Genomic DNA, 18,228 nt, shown 5'->3' with positions numbered 1-18,228 from the left:
TGTCGTCTTTCTTGTGTTGTGTTCCCGTTGCGCTAAAAACCATTTATCATGTTTATTTGTTGTGCTGAATAAAAATAATTGAGCTTCTAGTTTAGTCATTCATACCTTGCGCATCAGTCTTCATTGTAGATGTCAGTGAATTTTAATTCTCCCCTAAGTGTGCTGATCATCTACCACACTACTCTCCCCCGGCCGTTTTCTAACGCCAAACAGAAATTTCTTTCCTTGTTTCTCATTTATTCCTTTACACTCTTGAGAAACTAGACTGTTTTGCTGACACATTGTTGCCTCCATCAACAGACAAGCACAAGTTTATCGCAAAATTTTAAAACCAGTGCAATTCTACCTACGCTTGCTCCGCAAGCAGTCCTACACAGTGCCGCCATATTGGATCAGTTTAAGCGCCTCCTCTAGGTCGTGAAAATCGCCAATCGAACTGACACGAGCCGTTGCTTACCTGCCGGTGGATTGTGGCAAAAAGCAGCACGCTCCGTGTTTGCATTGCACTGGCCATTATCATGCAAAAAAGTGCACAAATCTTCCTTCTAATTGTGGACAGTTGGCCTATGTTAGCAGGCCACACTACACATCGCTTTTTTTTTTCTGTAGAATCTTTTTTATTCATTTTTCTCCTTAGCTATGTAGAGTTGCACATTAACATGTGTCCTGAGATAACGAAGGACTTATGTTCAGTACAATGCTCTCGTAGCGTACAGAAGTGAGAAAATAAGGGACATATGGGTAGTTATATTTTAGAACTGTGGCTCTGATGTGTTTTTTTTGTTCTTTTTAATTATTAATTATATACCTTTTGTACAACAGACACTTGCAAGAACAGTGGACTGAGCATGAGTGTGGATTTGCTTTTTATTGTCGTAGATGGTGTGAAACAGATGGTGCACCATGGAGTCAAAGTTGCATCCTTTTGTTCGCCTATTGACGGGGCATGTTTCACTGAATCACTATAGCAAGGCTTGCCTAATAGCATTGTAGTATAATCAATTGGCAAAGAACGTGCTCGAAGCTAACTTTTGTTTTTGAACTTGGCTGTCTTGCGTGGCACAGGGGTCTTCTCCTATTTCACCCTTCGGCTTTGCTTCATTCTATAAAATGTTTTTCGCAAAGAAAAGAAAGGTGACCAGTTACGGTTCCTGATAATTAAAGGTCACAAATGGGGTGGCCTTCTTCCAGTGATGACATTTTTGATCCGTTCGTTCATATTCTCATCTTTCACCACAGATTCTGTCTAGGTCCACTGTTGGTATTGCATTTAAAGGCACAGTGCTTCTTTTTGCTATTCTGTGCCTTTTAAATTTTAGTATTTGTTTGTGCACAGCTTTCTACCCCAACAATTGGTCAAAATTAGGCTCCATTCCTTTCTCGACATTCAAAGGATGATGGCAGTGTGACCATTCATTGCATAAAAAGTTTACTCAACAGAACTGCGCAATATTATTTTCTTTTTACAAAAAGTGACCTTGGACACAGGATGTCTGAGTATTCAGCACTTGTTTACAACCATCTGGTGGTTAGTGAGTTGACTTTGTACACTGCTTTACGTTCACCTGCAGGTACCATTGCACTTCCTGCTCTGTGCTTGTTTGTAGTGTGCTGGTAATACTGTCCTTCACACATGTGGGGCACTGCTTTCATGTTCTTCTTCCCCTGAGGCACACCCCGCACCGCAACAGCACCATTGTTGATTGCACTTACACTTGATTGTACTCATCACACACACATGCACACACCATGAATGTACAAATATTGACAGAGGTTGTTGAGGCCGCAGGAAACAAGTCATTCCCAGCTTTTCAGGCACTTCACACACACTGTTCACTCGTTTACATTGTTTTCTTTCGAGAGGCCAGCACTCTGGAGAGCAAGCCAAAGTCACTAAACTCGCCTGCCCTTTTTTTCTGGCTTGGTCCTTTCCCACTTTGGCATCTATCAAAATGAGCATGTTCTTCAGATGGGCTGCAGTTGCATTTTGGGCTCGAGAGTCCCAAGACCGCGCAGTGTCTTTCTCGGAGGTGCCACCACAGCAGTCTGGTCTTGATTGTTATTCTCTATTCTTACTGAAGGCTCTGGCTCATCAATTTTTTCTCTAGCCTTTTCCTGCTTTTGGCCAGCCGTGAGGTTTGCAATTTGATCTTCCACAGTCTTGACCATTACTGTGTTTGGTCGGTTCCTCATTGCCAGTTTGTTCGTTGGTGGAATCTGCTTCCGGTGAGGCATGGCATACTTCAGCTTTTCCCAAAACCACCGCTCACCCCAGATGAGATAAGTCTTTGTGGAGAGCAAGAACTTGAGCTCCTTATCGAGAGTCTCCTTTGGAGGCAGTTCACCTCGGACGATCACTATGAGCCTGTCCACCCTGTCTTCTAGCATCTGGTAATAGGCTGTGTGGAACTCAACCTGGAACCAGAGGCTCTCAAGAAAATCCTTGGACACGATGAGTATGGTTCTGCGGCTGTTCTGCACAGAGTTGACAATGTTCCAGCTGATGTTGTAACCAGGCAACCAGTCCCGCTCGTGAATGCAGAGCTTGAACTTTTCTTCATTGCTTTCAAGGCCATTGAGTAGTGCCATGGCAATGTCACGATCAGCGCTGCTGTAGGACACAAATGCGTCGTATGTTTTGTCCTCATCCAGGTCCTCCTCGCTGAATACGCATATGAATACATTGTAGAAGTGGATGTAAACATAGGCAATGATGGTCTGGCGGTTTCTGTAGTACAGGATAAGCACCACTACAAGAAGCACAGCGAGCACAACACAGATCACCGACACTGCTGCGAGTTGTTTTCTCTGTGCACTGTCGTCCGTCGGGCAGTAGACCGAGTCTGGTATCTCATTGATGTAGGACAGCACCCAGGTGTCATTGAAGCTGATTTTTTCTCCGCATGCAATATTCGAGTAGTCCTTAATCATGTAGACGTGCCCACGTAGCCAAACCTTAAAAGGGAAGGTTGTGCAGTCGCAGATCCATGGGTTATTGCTCAGTGACAAGCTGAGAGTTGCAGAACTGTTGGCAAACATGTTCATAGTTTCTGGTGTCAAGGAACGCAGGCTGTTATTGGTCAACGAGAGATGTTGCAGACGACGTGGGAGTCTTTTGGCATCAATAGCTCTTAAATCATTGCCGTCAAGATGCACTTCAGTCAAGTTCTCCCACTGTTGTGAGCTAAGGTCCTCAATGGTTGAGATTTGGTTATTCTGCATGTAGAGGATGTTTGTGTTCGCTGGCGAAACTGTTGGGAGGCTGGTAAGGTTGGCCTGCCTGCAGTCCATATGAGTGGTGTAGTCCTTGCGACGAAAGTAACACTTGCATTCATCTGGGCAGTTTTCTATGATAGTGCATGTGAGCAACTCAGGGGCAACATCCAAAAGACTTTTTCCACTTAGTGCTTTTGGGGTCTTGCAAGTGTAAGAAGGAGAGTTCTTGAACAGTGCAATCTCCTTTTGTTTATTTTCTGACAAATATTGGATGAAATCATAGAGTTGACAATTGCAGTCAAAAGGATTTCCATCCAAGTGGTAGTAATGCTGTGCAGCAATGTCAGTATTGTAGGTTTTTTCTTTGGTTTCATACTTTTTCAGTATTTCCAGTTCTGTGACTTGCACACCCTTGATTTTGTTGAAACGTAGAGAGACTTCTGTGTTGACAGAGATGAGGTTTGGCACCCGCAGATAAGTGATGTTGTTGTAATCAAGGTTGAGCTTTTCCAGTGCCAAGTAAATGTCCCAGTTGATATTTGGAAACTTGATAAGGTTGTTTCTCGAGAGGTCGACTCGTCTGAGCTTTTTGTTCAGACCAAAGGGAGCGTTCCCTTCAAGTGTCACCAGTTTGTTCCTTGCAAGCCTTAGGTCCTCCAGCTTCTGCAGCCTCTGGAATGTCTCCTGCTCAATGCTTTCTATGAAGTTGTACTCAAAGCTGAGCACCTTTAAGCTAATAAGATTGTCAAAGGCACCTGCTTTTAGTGTCACAAAGTTATTGCGGTAAAAGATGAGTGTCTCCAGGACAAACTGCCTTTCAAAGACTGTTAATGGCAGCTCGGTGAGGTCATTATAGCTCAGATCTAAATTTAATAGTTTCGTGTTCTCTCTGAACAAGTTGGCAGGTAAGGATGTCAGTCTGTTGTTGATCATTCTGATGTTCTTCATGTTATTTGCATAAGCAAAAAACTTCTCTGGGATGCTTGTAAAGTTGCAGTCCAGAAGTGTGATATTTTCCAACCTGCTAAGTCCTGTGAGGAGTCGCTCTGGTGGAGATCCTAGTTTGTTCAGGACGCTGAGGTTGAGGTCTCCCAGCATCCTGTTGTTCTTGAACAGATTCTCTGGCAGAGTTGTAAAAGGGTTTCCACCCAGCTTGAGATTCTCGATGCCTGCCAAGCCTGCAAGGTCCCTCTCAGTGATATTTACCAATTGGTTAAGCAGGAGATCGAGATTTTTTACAGATGTCATGTTGGCGAAGATTCCGTCGGGAAGTTCGGTTAGGTTGTTCTTGTAAAGATAAATGCTGATGAGCTTGTCAAGACCCCGGAACTGACTAGAATGCAGGCTCTGCAGTGCATTGCTGCCTAGCTGGATGCTGGTGATGTTCTCGAGTGGCCAGAACACCTTCTCGGGGAGGTTCTCGAGGGCATTGTTGTTGAGCTCGAGGTTGACAAGGGCGGTAAGGTTGACGAACGCATCCTCTGGTATGAACCGGAGGTCCTTGCTGCCACTGATGGTGAGCCTCTTGAGCTTGTCGAGGCCCTGGAAAAGCCGGGAGTCCAGTGTGTCCCCCAGCTGGCAGCTGCCCAGTTGCAGCGACGTCACTTCCACACCCTCGAGCACTTGGGCGAACGAACCATTGGGCATGGGGCAGTAGTTGAAGGAGAAGCGCTCCACCTCCTTCACACTGAAGTTCTGGAAGAAGGCCGGCTGATACGGGGCGGCCGTGTCGCACTGGATGCGGATGATGTCGTTGATGGCATACTCGATGACGAACGCCTGCTGCGGCTCCGTGACCAGTGCGTCATAGCACGACAGGTGCCAGCCGCCGACGCCGTCGTGGCCGAAACGGTCCTCGCAGTCGCACTTGTAGCCCGGCACGCGGGGCACATCGGAGCATCTCTTTCCCAGTGCACCGTCAGGCAGTGGCAGAAGCAGCAGCAGCCAGGCCGCCAGTACCGGGAGCAGGCTGCGCGGTACTCCCTTCCGATGCCGGCCATGACGCATACTGGAGCCACCTGAGTTAACAGGGAAATAGCACGGATCAGTCCAGCTGCCAATAGAGAACGCAAAATGCTGCAGACATCGCGCAATAGTAGGGAATAAGATAGCTGCATTTTTAAGACTCGTAAAACGTAAATAGAGTTTCTAGTCTAATTAAAGATGACATTTTAGGTCGCATGTACTGTCTCGGAGCAAGGAAGTGACCAACATGCGTGAATACGCGTACACTGCGATTGCTGAGATTTTCTGGCTGTTTTTTTTTTTTTTTTTTTAGAGTGCCACGTTTGTCATCGCTGTCTTCCTTGCTCGATGCAGCACAATGCCTTATTGTGCCGGTTGCTTTCTGCTGAATGCCAGTAGAGTCAGAAGCAGCGATACGAAAACAACATTTGTTGTACATTTCATGTGTTGTGCGGGCACAGAACAGTGTCGCACATGATGGTTTGCAGCCTTGCTCAAGAAAGGGTTTCTCTTTTGGCCTCTTCATCTGGAACTTATCTGTCAGAATTATTCACGTACACTTGTTGCGCTTATCTCGTGCGCAGCTAGAGTATCAGCCTCCGTACATCTTATGGCACAAAAGAACGCGAGCCTGCATATAATGACTGTTTGATGTTGATAGTCATACTACAGTCATAGTATTCAACTGTAAGCCTCCAGAAAGTTGCGAGCTGTTGGCCAAATGATTACCGGGCTGTGGACAGAGCAGTTGCTGTGGGATCATCTTGGGCATATATTTACGTTGCCTAGGCTGCTAAAATGTAAGAATATACACAGGTTGTTCAAACAAAGTTATATTTGCTATTAGCTTTCACTATAGTAACAAATTTTCTGAAAAAGTGATAACAGTTATTGCGTGCAGTTGACATGCGTGGTTTCCATTACAGCGAGGAAGCCGAACGCATGTGAAGTGTCCTTGAAAATAAATGCCACTGACGTATCTTAAGGAGACAGAGAAAGATAGAATCATGCATAGAAACTCCAAATGGGTAACAAATAATCAGCTTTTAGGGTTTTCCGCTGCAAATTTCATCCAGCATGCATGTAGATACGTATGGACACCGCGTTTGCCAGACACCAAGGGAACACCTGACCTTTTGCCCCCTGTCTCAAGCTCATGCTGGAAGACCACATTCCGTCGCTGGATCGTCCGTGCTCTTGTGCAGCAGTCGTCGGTACTAATGACCACAAAGCAGAGAACCAAGTTGTGCGAGCCCACAACCCCCCCCCCCCCCCCCCCCCCTCCCCCGTCTTCGGGAATATCTGCGGAACCCGAGATGCGGCGGTTCGCGGTAGTGTTTCACTCTTTCGTCCTACGTATCAGCAAGATTCGAGCGGGAAATTCCCTCTCTAGGGTACTTGGACCGACCAGACTCGTGGTTCCGAAGCCTGTAATCGACGTAGGCCGTAGGGAAGATCAGTAAGTGAAGCCCGCAGGACGTTTGTAATGGCACCCTCCGCGTCCGTTGTCTTCGCCCGGCCACGTCCGCCGACCGAGTCGCCCCTGGCACCGATTGGTCCGAACGACTTCCGCAGGACGCTGTCGGGGTCGGGGGGATACGGCATCCTCGAACGAAAATTACCTCGGCCCGCAGCAGAAGCCGCCCGTCGCCGTTGGGGCTCCGGATGCTATCCGATCTGTCGCGAACTTGCGATCTCTCCAGAGGCTGGGGAAAAACTTGGCAGTGCGCGCGTGCTCAACCTGTGGCCAAAGGAGAAGAAAGTCTTGGGGCGTCAGCAGTCGATTCCGGCGGGTGAAGATATGGCCAGCCACCTCGCGAGAACGCATGGAACGGCCTCGGCGCCGACGCCCTTGGCGGCATCGCTTCCACGACTCGCTGCCTGCCGCCGCCGGTGGTTGGATGGTTGCGGCGCGGGCGCGCTGCCAACGTGTTCCGCGTACGAGACGACGGCCTGTTGCAGCCCCGCCTGGAAAGCGAATAGTTCTTGCCTAGCGGGCCTAGGGAGGAGACGTTATAGCTGTCCAGTGGTGAGAACTGACATGGGGTCCGGCCGCTTCAGTGCCTCGGCACAGCACGGATGGCAGGCGACGTCTTGGCCGTAGAGCGCTCGAGCTCTGAAAACGGCCGTTTTTCACGTCGGGGAGGCACAAACGCGCTATTTTACGGCGGCCTTGGGCGGACGCGTGCATTAGAGTACACCTAACGTAACCGCGAAACGAGTGTTGTCCGCCGGTGCGCACGTCGTAGAAAGATTGCCCGCAGCGTTTTTCGGGTTGACAGCGAAAACAGGAAAGCGTTTTTCCGCGCCACGACTGTCGGCTGTGGATGGCTTTTCATCTTTGTCCAGGGCGAGAAAGTGGACGTGCCTTGTCAAAATTTGTGACGGCACAACATTTCGCGTTCGTTCAGGTGGTTGAACGAACGGTTTTCGTGTTCTATTATATCGTTGTCCTTCCTCGAAGTTGGACAGGCTGCAGGACACTTCCACGTAGCGTCGGAGGCTGAATGTTTCCAGCGCTTCTTTGCATTCTATGGCTGCATCTCTATGTCTCGCCATCTTTAGTTGTTTGCGCTGGACCCGTTGACATGTGCTGCTTGAAGCCACGCTTGGAGATAAGAGTGGCGTCATGTGTGTTGCCATGGCTCTTAGGTTACGAATGGCCAGTTTCGTTTCGAAATGGGACAATGACCGTGAGCGCAGCTTGTGTAACTCTTGCAAGCGGCAATTACATGAACGTCGTCCAGGTCTTGCAGGGAAGCATTCTAGCCAAACAGTTTAGAGTTCATCTGCGTACATCGCGGGCAACATTGACTGCGTACGCTTGCATCATTGGAGGAATTGATCGGTTTGAGCTCGGCGAAGTCAGTTGTAGTTTCCTTTGCAGGATTCGTCACACTCGCATGAAATGCCCGGGTCAGTGCGTCTACTCCGGCTATTGCAGAACACGCTCGGCTTGCGGAACTGTCGTTCGCACTCATACGCTCTAAACAGAAAGGAATTAAAAGGGAGTAAGCTGTCCTCCAGAGCAGTGCCTTTTAAAAAGGAAGTATGCTAGGAGACGGGTTACTCTATTTTTACTCCCATATAGGCGTAGTCGTGTTTAGAGCGTATACAGCCCTCAGACGAAAATACAGCGCATGCATACTCGCCATTTTAAGCAAGACAAAAAGAATGACGTTCGACGCTCGCCTTGTTTTCGTTTGCACGCACGAACGACGAGGAGTTGGTAGCGGTGCGGGTCCATTCGTTTCGCACTAACATCTGCGAGACTCGTGGTCTCCTCTCTGCGTGTAGCAATACAACGATAGAGTCTCATCTCGCTGGCCGCGTGTCAGCATGCACGTGCCGAGTTCGCGCTCAAACGATAGCGGCCTCGGAGCCGCTGGCCGAGCGATTTCGTATCGCCGCGCCGTCTGCGGGCGGTTTCGCGCCGTTGTGAAACTCTTTTCCCACTCCTTCTTTGACCTTGCTGTGAGCGGTGTCTTTTTGGGCGTCAAAAAGGAGGCGCAGAAGAGAAGGGTCCAGTGCGCTTTCTTGGAAAGTACGCGTGCAGCTTGCGTTTTAACCCGTATTCGAGTCTGTTTCGGTTCGAAGTCTTCCGCGCTCGTGCACTTGTAGAATTGGGCTTGTCTAATCCTTTGGACACTGCGTCCCTCGCTGTTTTGTAATCCAGCGGGATCTCAGGAGTGCTGTGTATAGCTGTCAGGTTCGACGACTCTGATTATATCTCCGTTTTCGTCCTTCTCACCGTGAAGTGCACCTAAGATTCGACCTTCCTGTATTCCGCCTGCGCGAGCGAAAACAGTTGGGCTTTGAAGGCGCAGACGCTCCTAGACTGTTATCCTTTTTTTTTTTTTTTTAGCGCGATAACTTGACCCGCGCTTATCCGTATGCAGAGCAGCGGTCCGAGACAGCCGGCTCCCTCCGCTCGCTGCGAGGTTTCCGGTTGCGTCTGGCAGCCCCAACCGTGGTGGCCGCGTTTTGCCAAACGAAAAACAAGCGTCGAGTTCGCTCGCTTATCGTAGTTCGTGTTGTTAAACAGCGCCACCTCGCGGCGGCGGCGGCGGCGGCGGCGATTATGGTGTAAACGTTAATCTGACCGAGAGTATTTACGATGCGCGCGCGCGGCGCCTTGGGCTCCCGATGCAAACGATCTGGCCCGCTGCCAGCATTGTGGTGGACTGTGGCGGCGCGTGTCTCCGAAGACGCGCGACTCCGCCGCGCCGAGCCGGTGGAAGCATTGAATGATATGCTCGGAGTTCGCAGAGGTGAGGAGCGGGAAGAAGAGTGGGGCGCATGGCGGAGGAGGGGTTTGTTGTCGATGGCCGGGAAGTGGATTCGAAGCGAGTGAATCGAGCAACCGCGGCGTGTGTGGTTTGCATGAGCGGGTGGGCGTGTAATGCGTGCGATCCCTTCTGGGCGCTTTCCAGGTACATCTTTGGCTGCTGCCTCGTCGCGCGCTCCGCCGATTAATCGCGGTTGCTTCCTGCGGGATTTCCGCGAACGCGGCCTACCGTGTTCTCGCGAGAGGCTGCCGCCGCTTTTCTTGCTTCTACCCCTTCAATTTATTTCTCAACGCCGTTTTGGTATTCCGAACGGCGCGCCGAACTGCTTTTTGCCTCGCGTTTCAAGTCGAGGATCGGAAGGGGTACGAGTGAGGACGACGTTGTCGCTCGCCGCGGCAAACGTGCAGTGGGCCGCAGGGAAACACCGAGGACATGTTTTTCGCTGATGGTGTATGTCTCTGGCTTTGTGTGTCCCCTGCAACTGCCCTAGGTAACTCCGAGAGGGAAAAAAAAAGCTACAATGAAATAACGCTCGGCGCCCCGTGGAGGATTCGCTCAACACATGTGCCACACAGAGCATCGCGCGTCCTTCTCTTTCGTCGTCGCCGCCTCCCGAGAACCGGGTCATCGGGTCCTTCCTAGTCCCAGCCCTGCCGCCAAGAGAGGTGCGATGAGCCCGATGCGACGCGTACGCGCGTCGTCTTCTGTGCTTCTTTTGCTGCTGCGGGGATCTCTCTTTTCTGGGGCGTCCGATAGTTCCCCCATTTCTCCTCTCTCGTCTTACTCGCCGCGAAGACAAAGGGTGCTTAGAGAGCCGGTAGGACCAGGTAGGACGGCTGAGTCGGCAACTAAGCACAGAACGCACACACGCACAGGAGGCAACCACTGAACTGCTGCTCGCCAAGGGACTGAGGAGGAGGAGGGAAGCTACCGAAAATCCGCGTCGTCGTGCTCACGTCGTCGCCTAACCCACTGACCTGCGCGTGGCTTGGGGCGGCGACACCGCTGGGAGACTGCGAGGAATGTAACAGGCCACGGGATTCCCTGGCCTACTCGTCGTGCATGTTCCCCTGCTCCTGCTGCCGCTGAAGCTTTTTTGGTTGCTTCACATGGCGCGAGGCCGTCCGCGAATCCATTCGTATGTGCGGGATCTTTCTCTCTCTCTCTGTTGCGTGTCTTAGACTGTCCGTGCGCTCCACGCGGACGGTCTGCACGTGCCGAGCGAGTTCTGTGCACGTGCAAGTGCGACGGTTTCCGGTACCTCCTTCACTGAACTCTCACGCACAACTTCTTCATTAAAAAAAAAAAATAAATCTGGTTCTTCTATCGCCTCGGCCACCATAACGTTGCTTCTAGAAAATTGTGTTTCTAACGAAAGCGTACTGCCCCCCGAATGGCATCAAGAGGCATGACCCCTATGGAATGCCGATTATTGCCCATGAGCTGAAATTTGAAGCATTGGCCGCTCGAAAGCTGTATACCGCGACTGTATCTGTCTGTCGTGGTACAGTTTTCAAAAGCCTTCATCTGCAGTGCTGTTTACTACGCTGTGTTGACCTGGGTCCACAGCGCTGTTGCCTGCGCTGCCCAATATTTCCAGCCACAGGAAGCGGCGTTTCTTTGCCCACACGCGACCGCGGGAGATGCGCCGGTATTCCGTGCTCGGCTTGTACTAAAGGGGCGACAACGGTCACGCTGCTTCCTGGAAGGAGTTATGTGATTATACATGTCGCTCTTGGTTTGACCCGCTCTGACGCACGCGTTTTCCCTGTGCGATTGGGCTCACGCCTGCTGGCAACGATTTCACGGCTGTGCCTGTTCTATGACTCAAAAGGAACTAGCGGCGGGCAAATCCTGTCCCCCAAGCTTGTGGTATACACGTCCCATCTGAACGAATCGACGGCACGGATCATGGGCACGACGGAATTCCGAAACATGCTTGCGCATATGTGTACGCGAAGGAACCCGTTCTCCTTCCCCGAGTAAGCGCTGGCGCTCGTTTACTCATGAGCGGGATTATGACTCCGTTTCACTGGCGTGCGTGTTCTCGCATCAGAGCACCCTGTAATTACGGCGTCAGCCGGGGTAGTCGCGGCGGCTTTGTCTCATTTTATGCTAATACGGTGCGAGCCAGACGTGTATACGTACGCCCGGCTGCACGGCTTTGTTTTATGAATTCGAGTTTTTTTTTTTCTTTTCCAGGCGTTTTGTTCTCGCTTCTTATGTAAGAGGAACGCGCGTAACTGAGCGCGACGCGAAATAGAAAAAAAAAAAAACGCAACGGCTGTGTAGACAGTACATAGGACGAAGCTTCCCGCGGTGGGACAAGTATTCCGCGCTTAGTCTCTTTGTGCGTTGTACCTGTTAGGCGTTGTTAATATATAGCTGCTCTGCTTTCTCTTACTCATTATTCAAGCATGCTGCGAATGGGTGCGCAGCCGCTATGCGCAGTAACAAGAATTGTGCTGCTGACATCTCCGAAACGTGAGCAGCATAATTATGCTAACGAGTCAAGGTAAAATTGTTGCCGTTTCCTTGTCCCGCTAATTGTGCGTGTGTTCTGTGCGTGGATCTTGTTTTGTGTTCTTCTCAGGCAAAACTTGAGACGACGACTGCGAGGGGCTAGTTGTCTGGGGCTCCGAATTAGTTGCTGCGCTAGCCAGGATTCTTCAGCGCAGTGCATCTCCACTGTGGCGTCCATCGTATACCCGAAACGTAGGTTTAGGAGGTAACTGCGATGTAACTGGCGGACACTGCGGCGCCTCGTAGTCGTCTAGGGGAACTGCTGTGCTAGCCGGGATTCTTCAGCGCGCACCGAAATATCAATCAACGTGTATACGTGCGGATGCCTCCGTTGAAGTGGGGCTTCCTCGTTTGCCGGAGTGTCCACCCCGGTCGTGATCGGTAGCTGCAGGACGCCGCAACCGGTGGCGGCGGTAGGAGCGGCTACGCGGCATCATGAGCTTGATGACCGCGCCGGCCTGCAAGGCCGCGTAGCAGTCCAACCGGATTCGCGTCGGCTTGCCCTCGGGCGGCGTGTAGCCGATCGCCGCCCTGACCCCCACGTTTTGACGGCCACTCGTTGGGAGCTGCTTGCATGCATGCCGCGGCCGGTCCACGTGACGGACGATGCGTGCCTTTCGGCGAGACGAGGTGCGACGCGTTATATCCGTCTCGTACCAGTGAGTGGCGAGCGCTCTGGTCTGAGAAAAGGAACGGTAGCAGCCCTCCGCGTGGCAGCTGTATATAGCCCAGTTATAAAATTAGTTCAGTGATTACGAGGAAAGAGGGGCGCAGTAGCCGTCTCAGCTCTCGGTGGACACCTCAACCGCGCACCGAGGTAAGGGAGGGAGTGAAAGAATGTTGAGAGAAAGAGATGCCGCAATGGAGGTCTGTGGATTGATTACGACCACCTGGTGTTCTACTAACGTGCACTGCCATCGAACAGCACACAGGTGCCTTTTGTGTTTTGCCGATTGATTGATTGATTGGTTACAAACATCTTTATTTCTTCAATATTCTCAGAACATGTGGGTGGGCCGCCTAGTCCAGTAGTCCACTGGCTGCTGCTGCTGCGCTGGCCCTCCCCACCAGCCAGTGCTGACGGTCAGGATCATCGCTGAGCAGAATAGCCTCCCACTGCTCCTCCGAGGGGTTGGGAATGGGGTCAACTAAGGGATTATATTGGCATGCCCACACCATATGGTAGCTACCGCTCCACAATGTGGACACTGCGGAGAGTATATATTGTAGGGTACCACTGGTGTAATTTAGCTGGTGTTGGGTATGTGTTGGTTTGTAGTCTCCTAAGGGTGTTCTCTTCTAACTTGTTGAGGGATTTGTGTGGTGTTGGGTACTCCTTTCTGGCTGTTCTGTATGGCGCAAGATTGTCAGCATACACTGCTAAACCTATTAGGTCGCGGCACCCTTCATGGTCCTCAGGGGGAGACGCCCGGTATAGAAGAGCTTGGTTAACTAAGGGAGAGACGGGTTAAAAAGCATTCCTTAGGACAAACCGCTTCCTCGATAGCTCAGGGATCGCATCTTTCGTTTAGTTTTCACTGTTTGTGCGCTCGGCTACGGTACTACCTAGCTTTAATGACACACACACAAAAATGCTAGATAGTTGCTGGCTTACGGTTGTGTGACCGATCATTGGGCCCGTGTAACGTGCACAAGCGTCATTCCGAGTTGCCACAGGCGCTGTCAAAGTTTACTTCTCACAATGCCAGGCTTTTACGAAACAATTTTTTGGTCGCTATCGACGGGTATATTGCCGGTTGCACTATCGTGTGAAATGGCTTTGCAGGCGTACGTTGTCTGGCTCAATAGCTGTATTGGGTAAGTAATTTCGCAGTTCCAGGTATACAATAGCGACTGCGCATGCGCCAGGGAATGGGCGCTCGCAATAAAATTCAGGGCCTGGGAAGCGAAAGCCTCCCGCCTCGTGGAACCACAACTGCGCCTTATCCTTCGCATCTCCGTCTCCCCTGTGCAAGCCATTAAGAGCGCCGGGACGCGCTTGTCACGAGAAAGAAATTGCGTGGAGTCTGTGCGTAACCATTAGGAGCCGGAGGAGGAAACCGCGCGCCCCCCTCCCGTTGTTGCATGGTGGGGGCTCTTTCTCCTCTGGCGGAATGGCGAAACACACCCCGACCCCCGCTCAGCTTTTTGCGAATAAAAGCGCGTGCCCTGTCCGTTCCGGGTCCTTGGGCGCCCGTTTCAAAGCGAAGCGTCCGTCTCACTCTTCTTGCGATATAGCTTTCACGACGCATCGCGACATCGCGGACGGTCTGCGGTGTGTTCTCGCTTCTGGCCGCAGTCCAGATTTAGCAGTAATGGCGTACGACGATTTTTTTTTAATGCAACTGCACTAAGAGCCTCATCCGGAAAAAAAGTACCGTCGTTCATAACATTCGCCCATTGGCTGGAGGGAAGTGACGTCGCCAGACCGGATTATTGCCATTGGCTGGAGGGGAGTGACGTCACCTGGCCGGATAATTCTCATTCGCTGCAGGGAAGTGACGACACCAGATCGGAAGTGACGTCGCTTCCGGTAAAAGCACCAACCGCTTGTAACGCTGTCGCATTGCCGGCACGTAATTAATTAGGTCTTCCTGTGATTTCTGTTTTCTTTTTCACGGGTGTACCACTTTCCAAGTGGTCGGAGTAGTCGCCGTGCCACGCACCGGAGATCATGTTTCGCCTTTGGCTCTCACAAGATTTCTCATAGCTCGCACAGTTGCCTTGGGCTTGCGATAATGACTACCGTGCGAACAGGGACCGTGGAATCGCATTAGTGTTTCTTCAAAACCCTACTTTTGCGAGGAAAATCCATCTTTTTAATACGGCGGACGTTATTGTTGCGTGCGGGCACGTTTTTTTTTTTTTTTTTCACGGTAAAATAGCCTCCATGTGATCCCCTCGCGGGAAAATCGCAAAGCGCGTTCTGACAGGGCTACGGCATCTGGGATCACCTCCATGCGGTCGTCCCTAACGCTAAGGCCATGGCATGCAGGGCATGGAATCCGCACCTGTACCGAGCAGTGTAATATCCCATTATTACGCATATTTATCTTTCCCACGCATATGCATTTTAGGAAACGTTGGCATTTCTTTTTTCAACGTACCAGACGAGGGGGACGGGAAAATGAAAAAATGAGGGGGGAGGGGGGATACCTTGCTGGTTAATCGTCTGAATTCCGCTACCTGTTTGCTTGCTGGAATGACTGAACAAGTATATCACGGGAAATCCATATCCATGTAATCAGTATACGTAGCGCTCACTAACGTTAGGTTTTCCATCCATCCATGGAAAAAAAAAAAAAAAACTGTTTCGACCTTCTCTATATGTGAACTTTCCTACGCTATCATGAAGCGCAGAAAAAAATGCAAATGTATGGCGCACGTAGTCTCGTGGAACGTCTACCTTTTAGCAAGCGCATATAACCGCGGGCGAATAGTTTCCCGAGCGGCGGCGTCTATTTCTGGCAGCTTGAAAGCTAGTACTATGAAAGTCTTCATTTCGCGTAGTCGTCATGGCGAAGCCTTCGTGACCGTCAGCTTCGTTATGAATCTGTAGTAGTCGGACGTTACTTTGTCTGCTTCCAGTATTGGCGATGTCGCGCCCAATTTTCCATTGATGGAAAATGGCCCCGAGTTTCTTCTGCTTCACCAACAAGGAGCGCAGGGGTTTTCAATTTTACGCCAGTAATGAAGGTCGCCTACGCATTCCGTAAAAAAAAGAGAGAGAGAGAGAGATTGAAAACGATCGCGGTTTATATTAGGTTTGTGCCGCTGCGACTAAGTGAAACAGAAGTAGCAGAGAAAAGCTGGATAAAGGAGAGAAGGGGGGGGGGGGGGGGGGGGGGGGGGGGGGGGGGGGGGGGCATGTTTTAACAAGCCGCCTTAAATGAAGGAAATTGAAGCGTTCGATATTCTGTGTGCGCTGTGCGCTGTGTGTGTCTTGTCTCCTTCTTGGTCTGTGTGTGTTTGCGCTGTTGAACCATCACTGTTAATTTTAAGTTAAAACGCACCCGTCGTATGGCAACAAATATTTCTCCATGAAGTACATGCACATGTACTGACAAACAGCTCGTGTGCGTCCGTGTTTACTTTTTTTTGTTGATTTCTTGATAGAGCTGTAGCGGGTGACCTGGGCTCAGTGGGAGCGCGACTACGCGGCGATCGTCCGATTATATCCGGATTCGGATAACTGCGAACCTTGCGGCCGCTCCTTCGAATTGAGTCCGTTAAACGGGGCACCATTTAACCGATTCCCAAACCTCCGACACGTTTACGAGCCTACTACAATGAAATCCCGTTACTACGAGGGTGAATTTGACCCCGACGCGAGTTTATAGTTACAACGGCCGCAGGTGTGGTCGGTCAGTGGTGCACGTTTTATGGTCTCGAAGCTTTGAAGATTTACGACTGTTTCCTTTCATGGCTGTTAATTTTTTTCAGTCGTTTCCGTTACAGTGCCTCTTTCGCCGTATTAAAAAAAAAAGAAAGTATCTGCTCTGGAGTTAGTGCATGGTTCTGCGAAAACTGCAAAAGCCCGTGCGGACGAATTCTTTTGTTTTCTGTTCAATGCTTACTTCGCCGTGTCATATGCATTACTGGATATGACGCAAATAATGAATAAACCGCGGTTCCAAGCGGACTGCTGTCCAACTCAGCTGCCATGAGCTGCCGCTGTTGTTTCGTTATTTCGTATTTATCTCTCTATCCCCCCCCCCCCCCCCCCTTGTTTTTTTACAACGTTCATCAAGGAACCTTGAAATGTGGAACTGCCGCGGATTCTAATAATGCCTCCCTCGATCGGTGGATCACTCACTCACACATTCGATTACGTCGTCTCGCTCATGTGCGTTGCGTATCGCGGAGCTCCGGGCCAGGGCACAGCGCAGCAGCGGTCGATGGTCGCGCATCTTTTTTGAAAACCGCTGCCGCCGCTGCCAGCGGTCGGCAGCGACGCGAAACAGCCAGAACGAAGAAAGCCCCCCCCCCCCCCCCCCCCCCACCCCCTCCCACCCGATCAGGTAAACGGGGACGGCGGAGTTGACTCAGTTGTCCCTGGCCGCTTGTATACTCAGTTGGCGCTGGCCGCACGCGCATTCCATGTGCGCCTGTTTGTCTCTGGTGCGCCGTGTCAGGCGCCGCCGCTCCCGGTGACCGGGATCATTGACTGTCCGAGAAAAAAATTGCCGGCCCCCTATTACACGAGTGCCTTCCGTAGTCCGTGACGAGTGGCCGCGAGGAGGGAGGGTTGGATGACGGCGGTATGCGGACGACCAGTTTGTTTCCGTCGCCCCTTCCCCATTTCTCCCACTCCTCCCGCTGTTTGCTGAAACAAGCTTCGCCCGGTCATTCCCGCTTGTCTCGTTCCGTTCTTCCAGCCCCGGTTCTTGCACCCCCCCTGTTCTCTCTGCCTTGCGTAACGCATTCCGTTTCTATTGTTTGATTTTTCACGCGGCCCGCACTGCACGAACTGCCGAACGCGCACATAGGCGAGCAGCCTTTCTCGTCTCCCCCTCCCGCCGTCCTCGCCGCGGCTCGTTTCGCGCCGGCAATAATAGGCCGCGACCCAGAAAAGAAAAAAGGTATTCCGCGGCTCACTTCCGCCACCGTGAGTGCGCGTGAGTGCGGACGGCGCCCGCGTTCCCAGCTCGCATCACCCGTTGCTTCGGCGGCTCTTTCGCGCGCGCGCTTCGCGACTCTAGAGATTCCAGGCACACACACTCCGCTATATAAGCTCAGATTCTTCGAAGTCGCGCAACGCTGATAAGGTTTTTTTTAAAGGTGGCGTCAGCCAATCAGGGGCCTCATTCGTAATGGTGTTAGCACGTCAGAATTGTTTATGATTTTCAGGAGCCCTCCACTTCACCGCCCGTCGTTAGTTTGCCGTTGTGATTGGCCGTGCCGTGGTCACTGCCCAATCGCCGAGCCATTTTTCATTTCTTGCGCAGGTCTATAGTTGGATAGCGGCTTTTCCCCCGTCAAAGGTCCCCTTCCAACCAGTGGTGTCGGCCAATTCTCATGACCCTGCTAGTATGACAAAGCACGCTGTGGTAGATAGGGGGTAGTCCCTTCCCTCTATGTTCGGGGGTAGATCCCTCTCTGCATTGCGGCGCTGCTCCCTGCTCCTAGCAGGGTCATGAGAAACGGCCGACGCCATTGGCTGGAAGGGGATGAAGCCGCTGCCTCTGACGCTTGTATATGACTCTAGCTGGTAGTTTCGTCGCTACAGGAGTTC

General features: G+C 51.3%; 2 protein-coding genes across 6 annotated transcripts in view; one reads left to right on the top strand and one right to left on the bottom strand.

The window, feature by feature from the left end:
* LOC149372283 (tudor domain-containing protein 3-like) overlaps nt 1–18,228 on the top strand; it is a 110,990-nt gene that overhangs the window by 34,243 nt on the left and 58,519 nt on the right. The window lies entirely within an intron of this gene.
* LOC149372284 (uncharacterized) overlaps nt 850–18,228 on the bottom strand; it is a 28,535-nt gene continuing 11,156 nt past the window's right edge. The window contains exons 1-2 of one of the 4 annotated variants that reach the window (XM_089566732.1): nt 8,374–8,994; nt 850–5,234 (exon numbers count right to left, since the gene is read on the bottom strand). In XM_089566732.1, the coding sequence (XP_089422858.1) occupies nt 1,966–5,234; nt 8,374–8,500 (3,396 nt within the window). In that variant the 5' untranslated portion in view covers nt 8,501–8,994 and the 3' untranslated portion in view covers nt 850–1,965. Of the gene's footprint in view, nt 5,235–6,314; nt 6,451–6,803; nt 8,239–8,373; nt 8,995–18,228 lie in introns of those variants that run through there. The other 3 variants (XM_089566731.1, XM_089566728.1, XM_089566729.1) reach the window with 3 other exon arrangements.

This window comes from Amblyomma mixtum, chromosome 1 (genome assembly GCF_055824585.1).
Source record: "Amblyomma mixtum isolate Tamu chromosome 1, ASM5582458v1, whole genome shotgun sequence".
Lineage (NCBI taxonomy): Eukaryota > Metazoa > Arthropoda > Arachnida > Ixodida > Ixodidae > Amblyomma > Amblyomma mixtum.
This window is presented reverse-complemented; position numbering and strand designations above follow the sequence as displayed.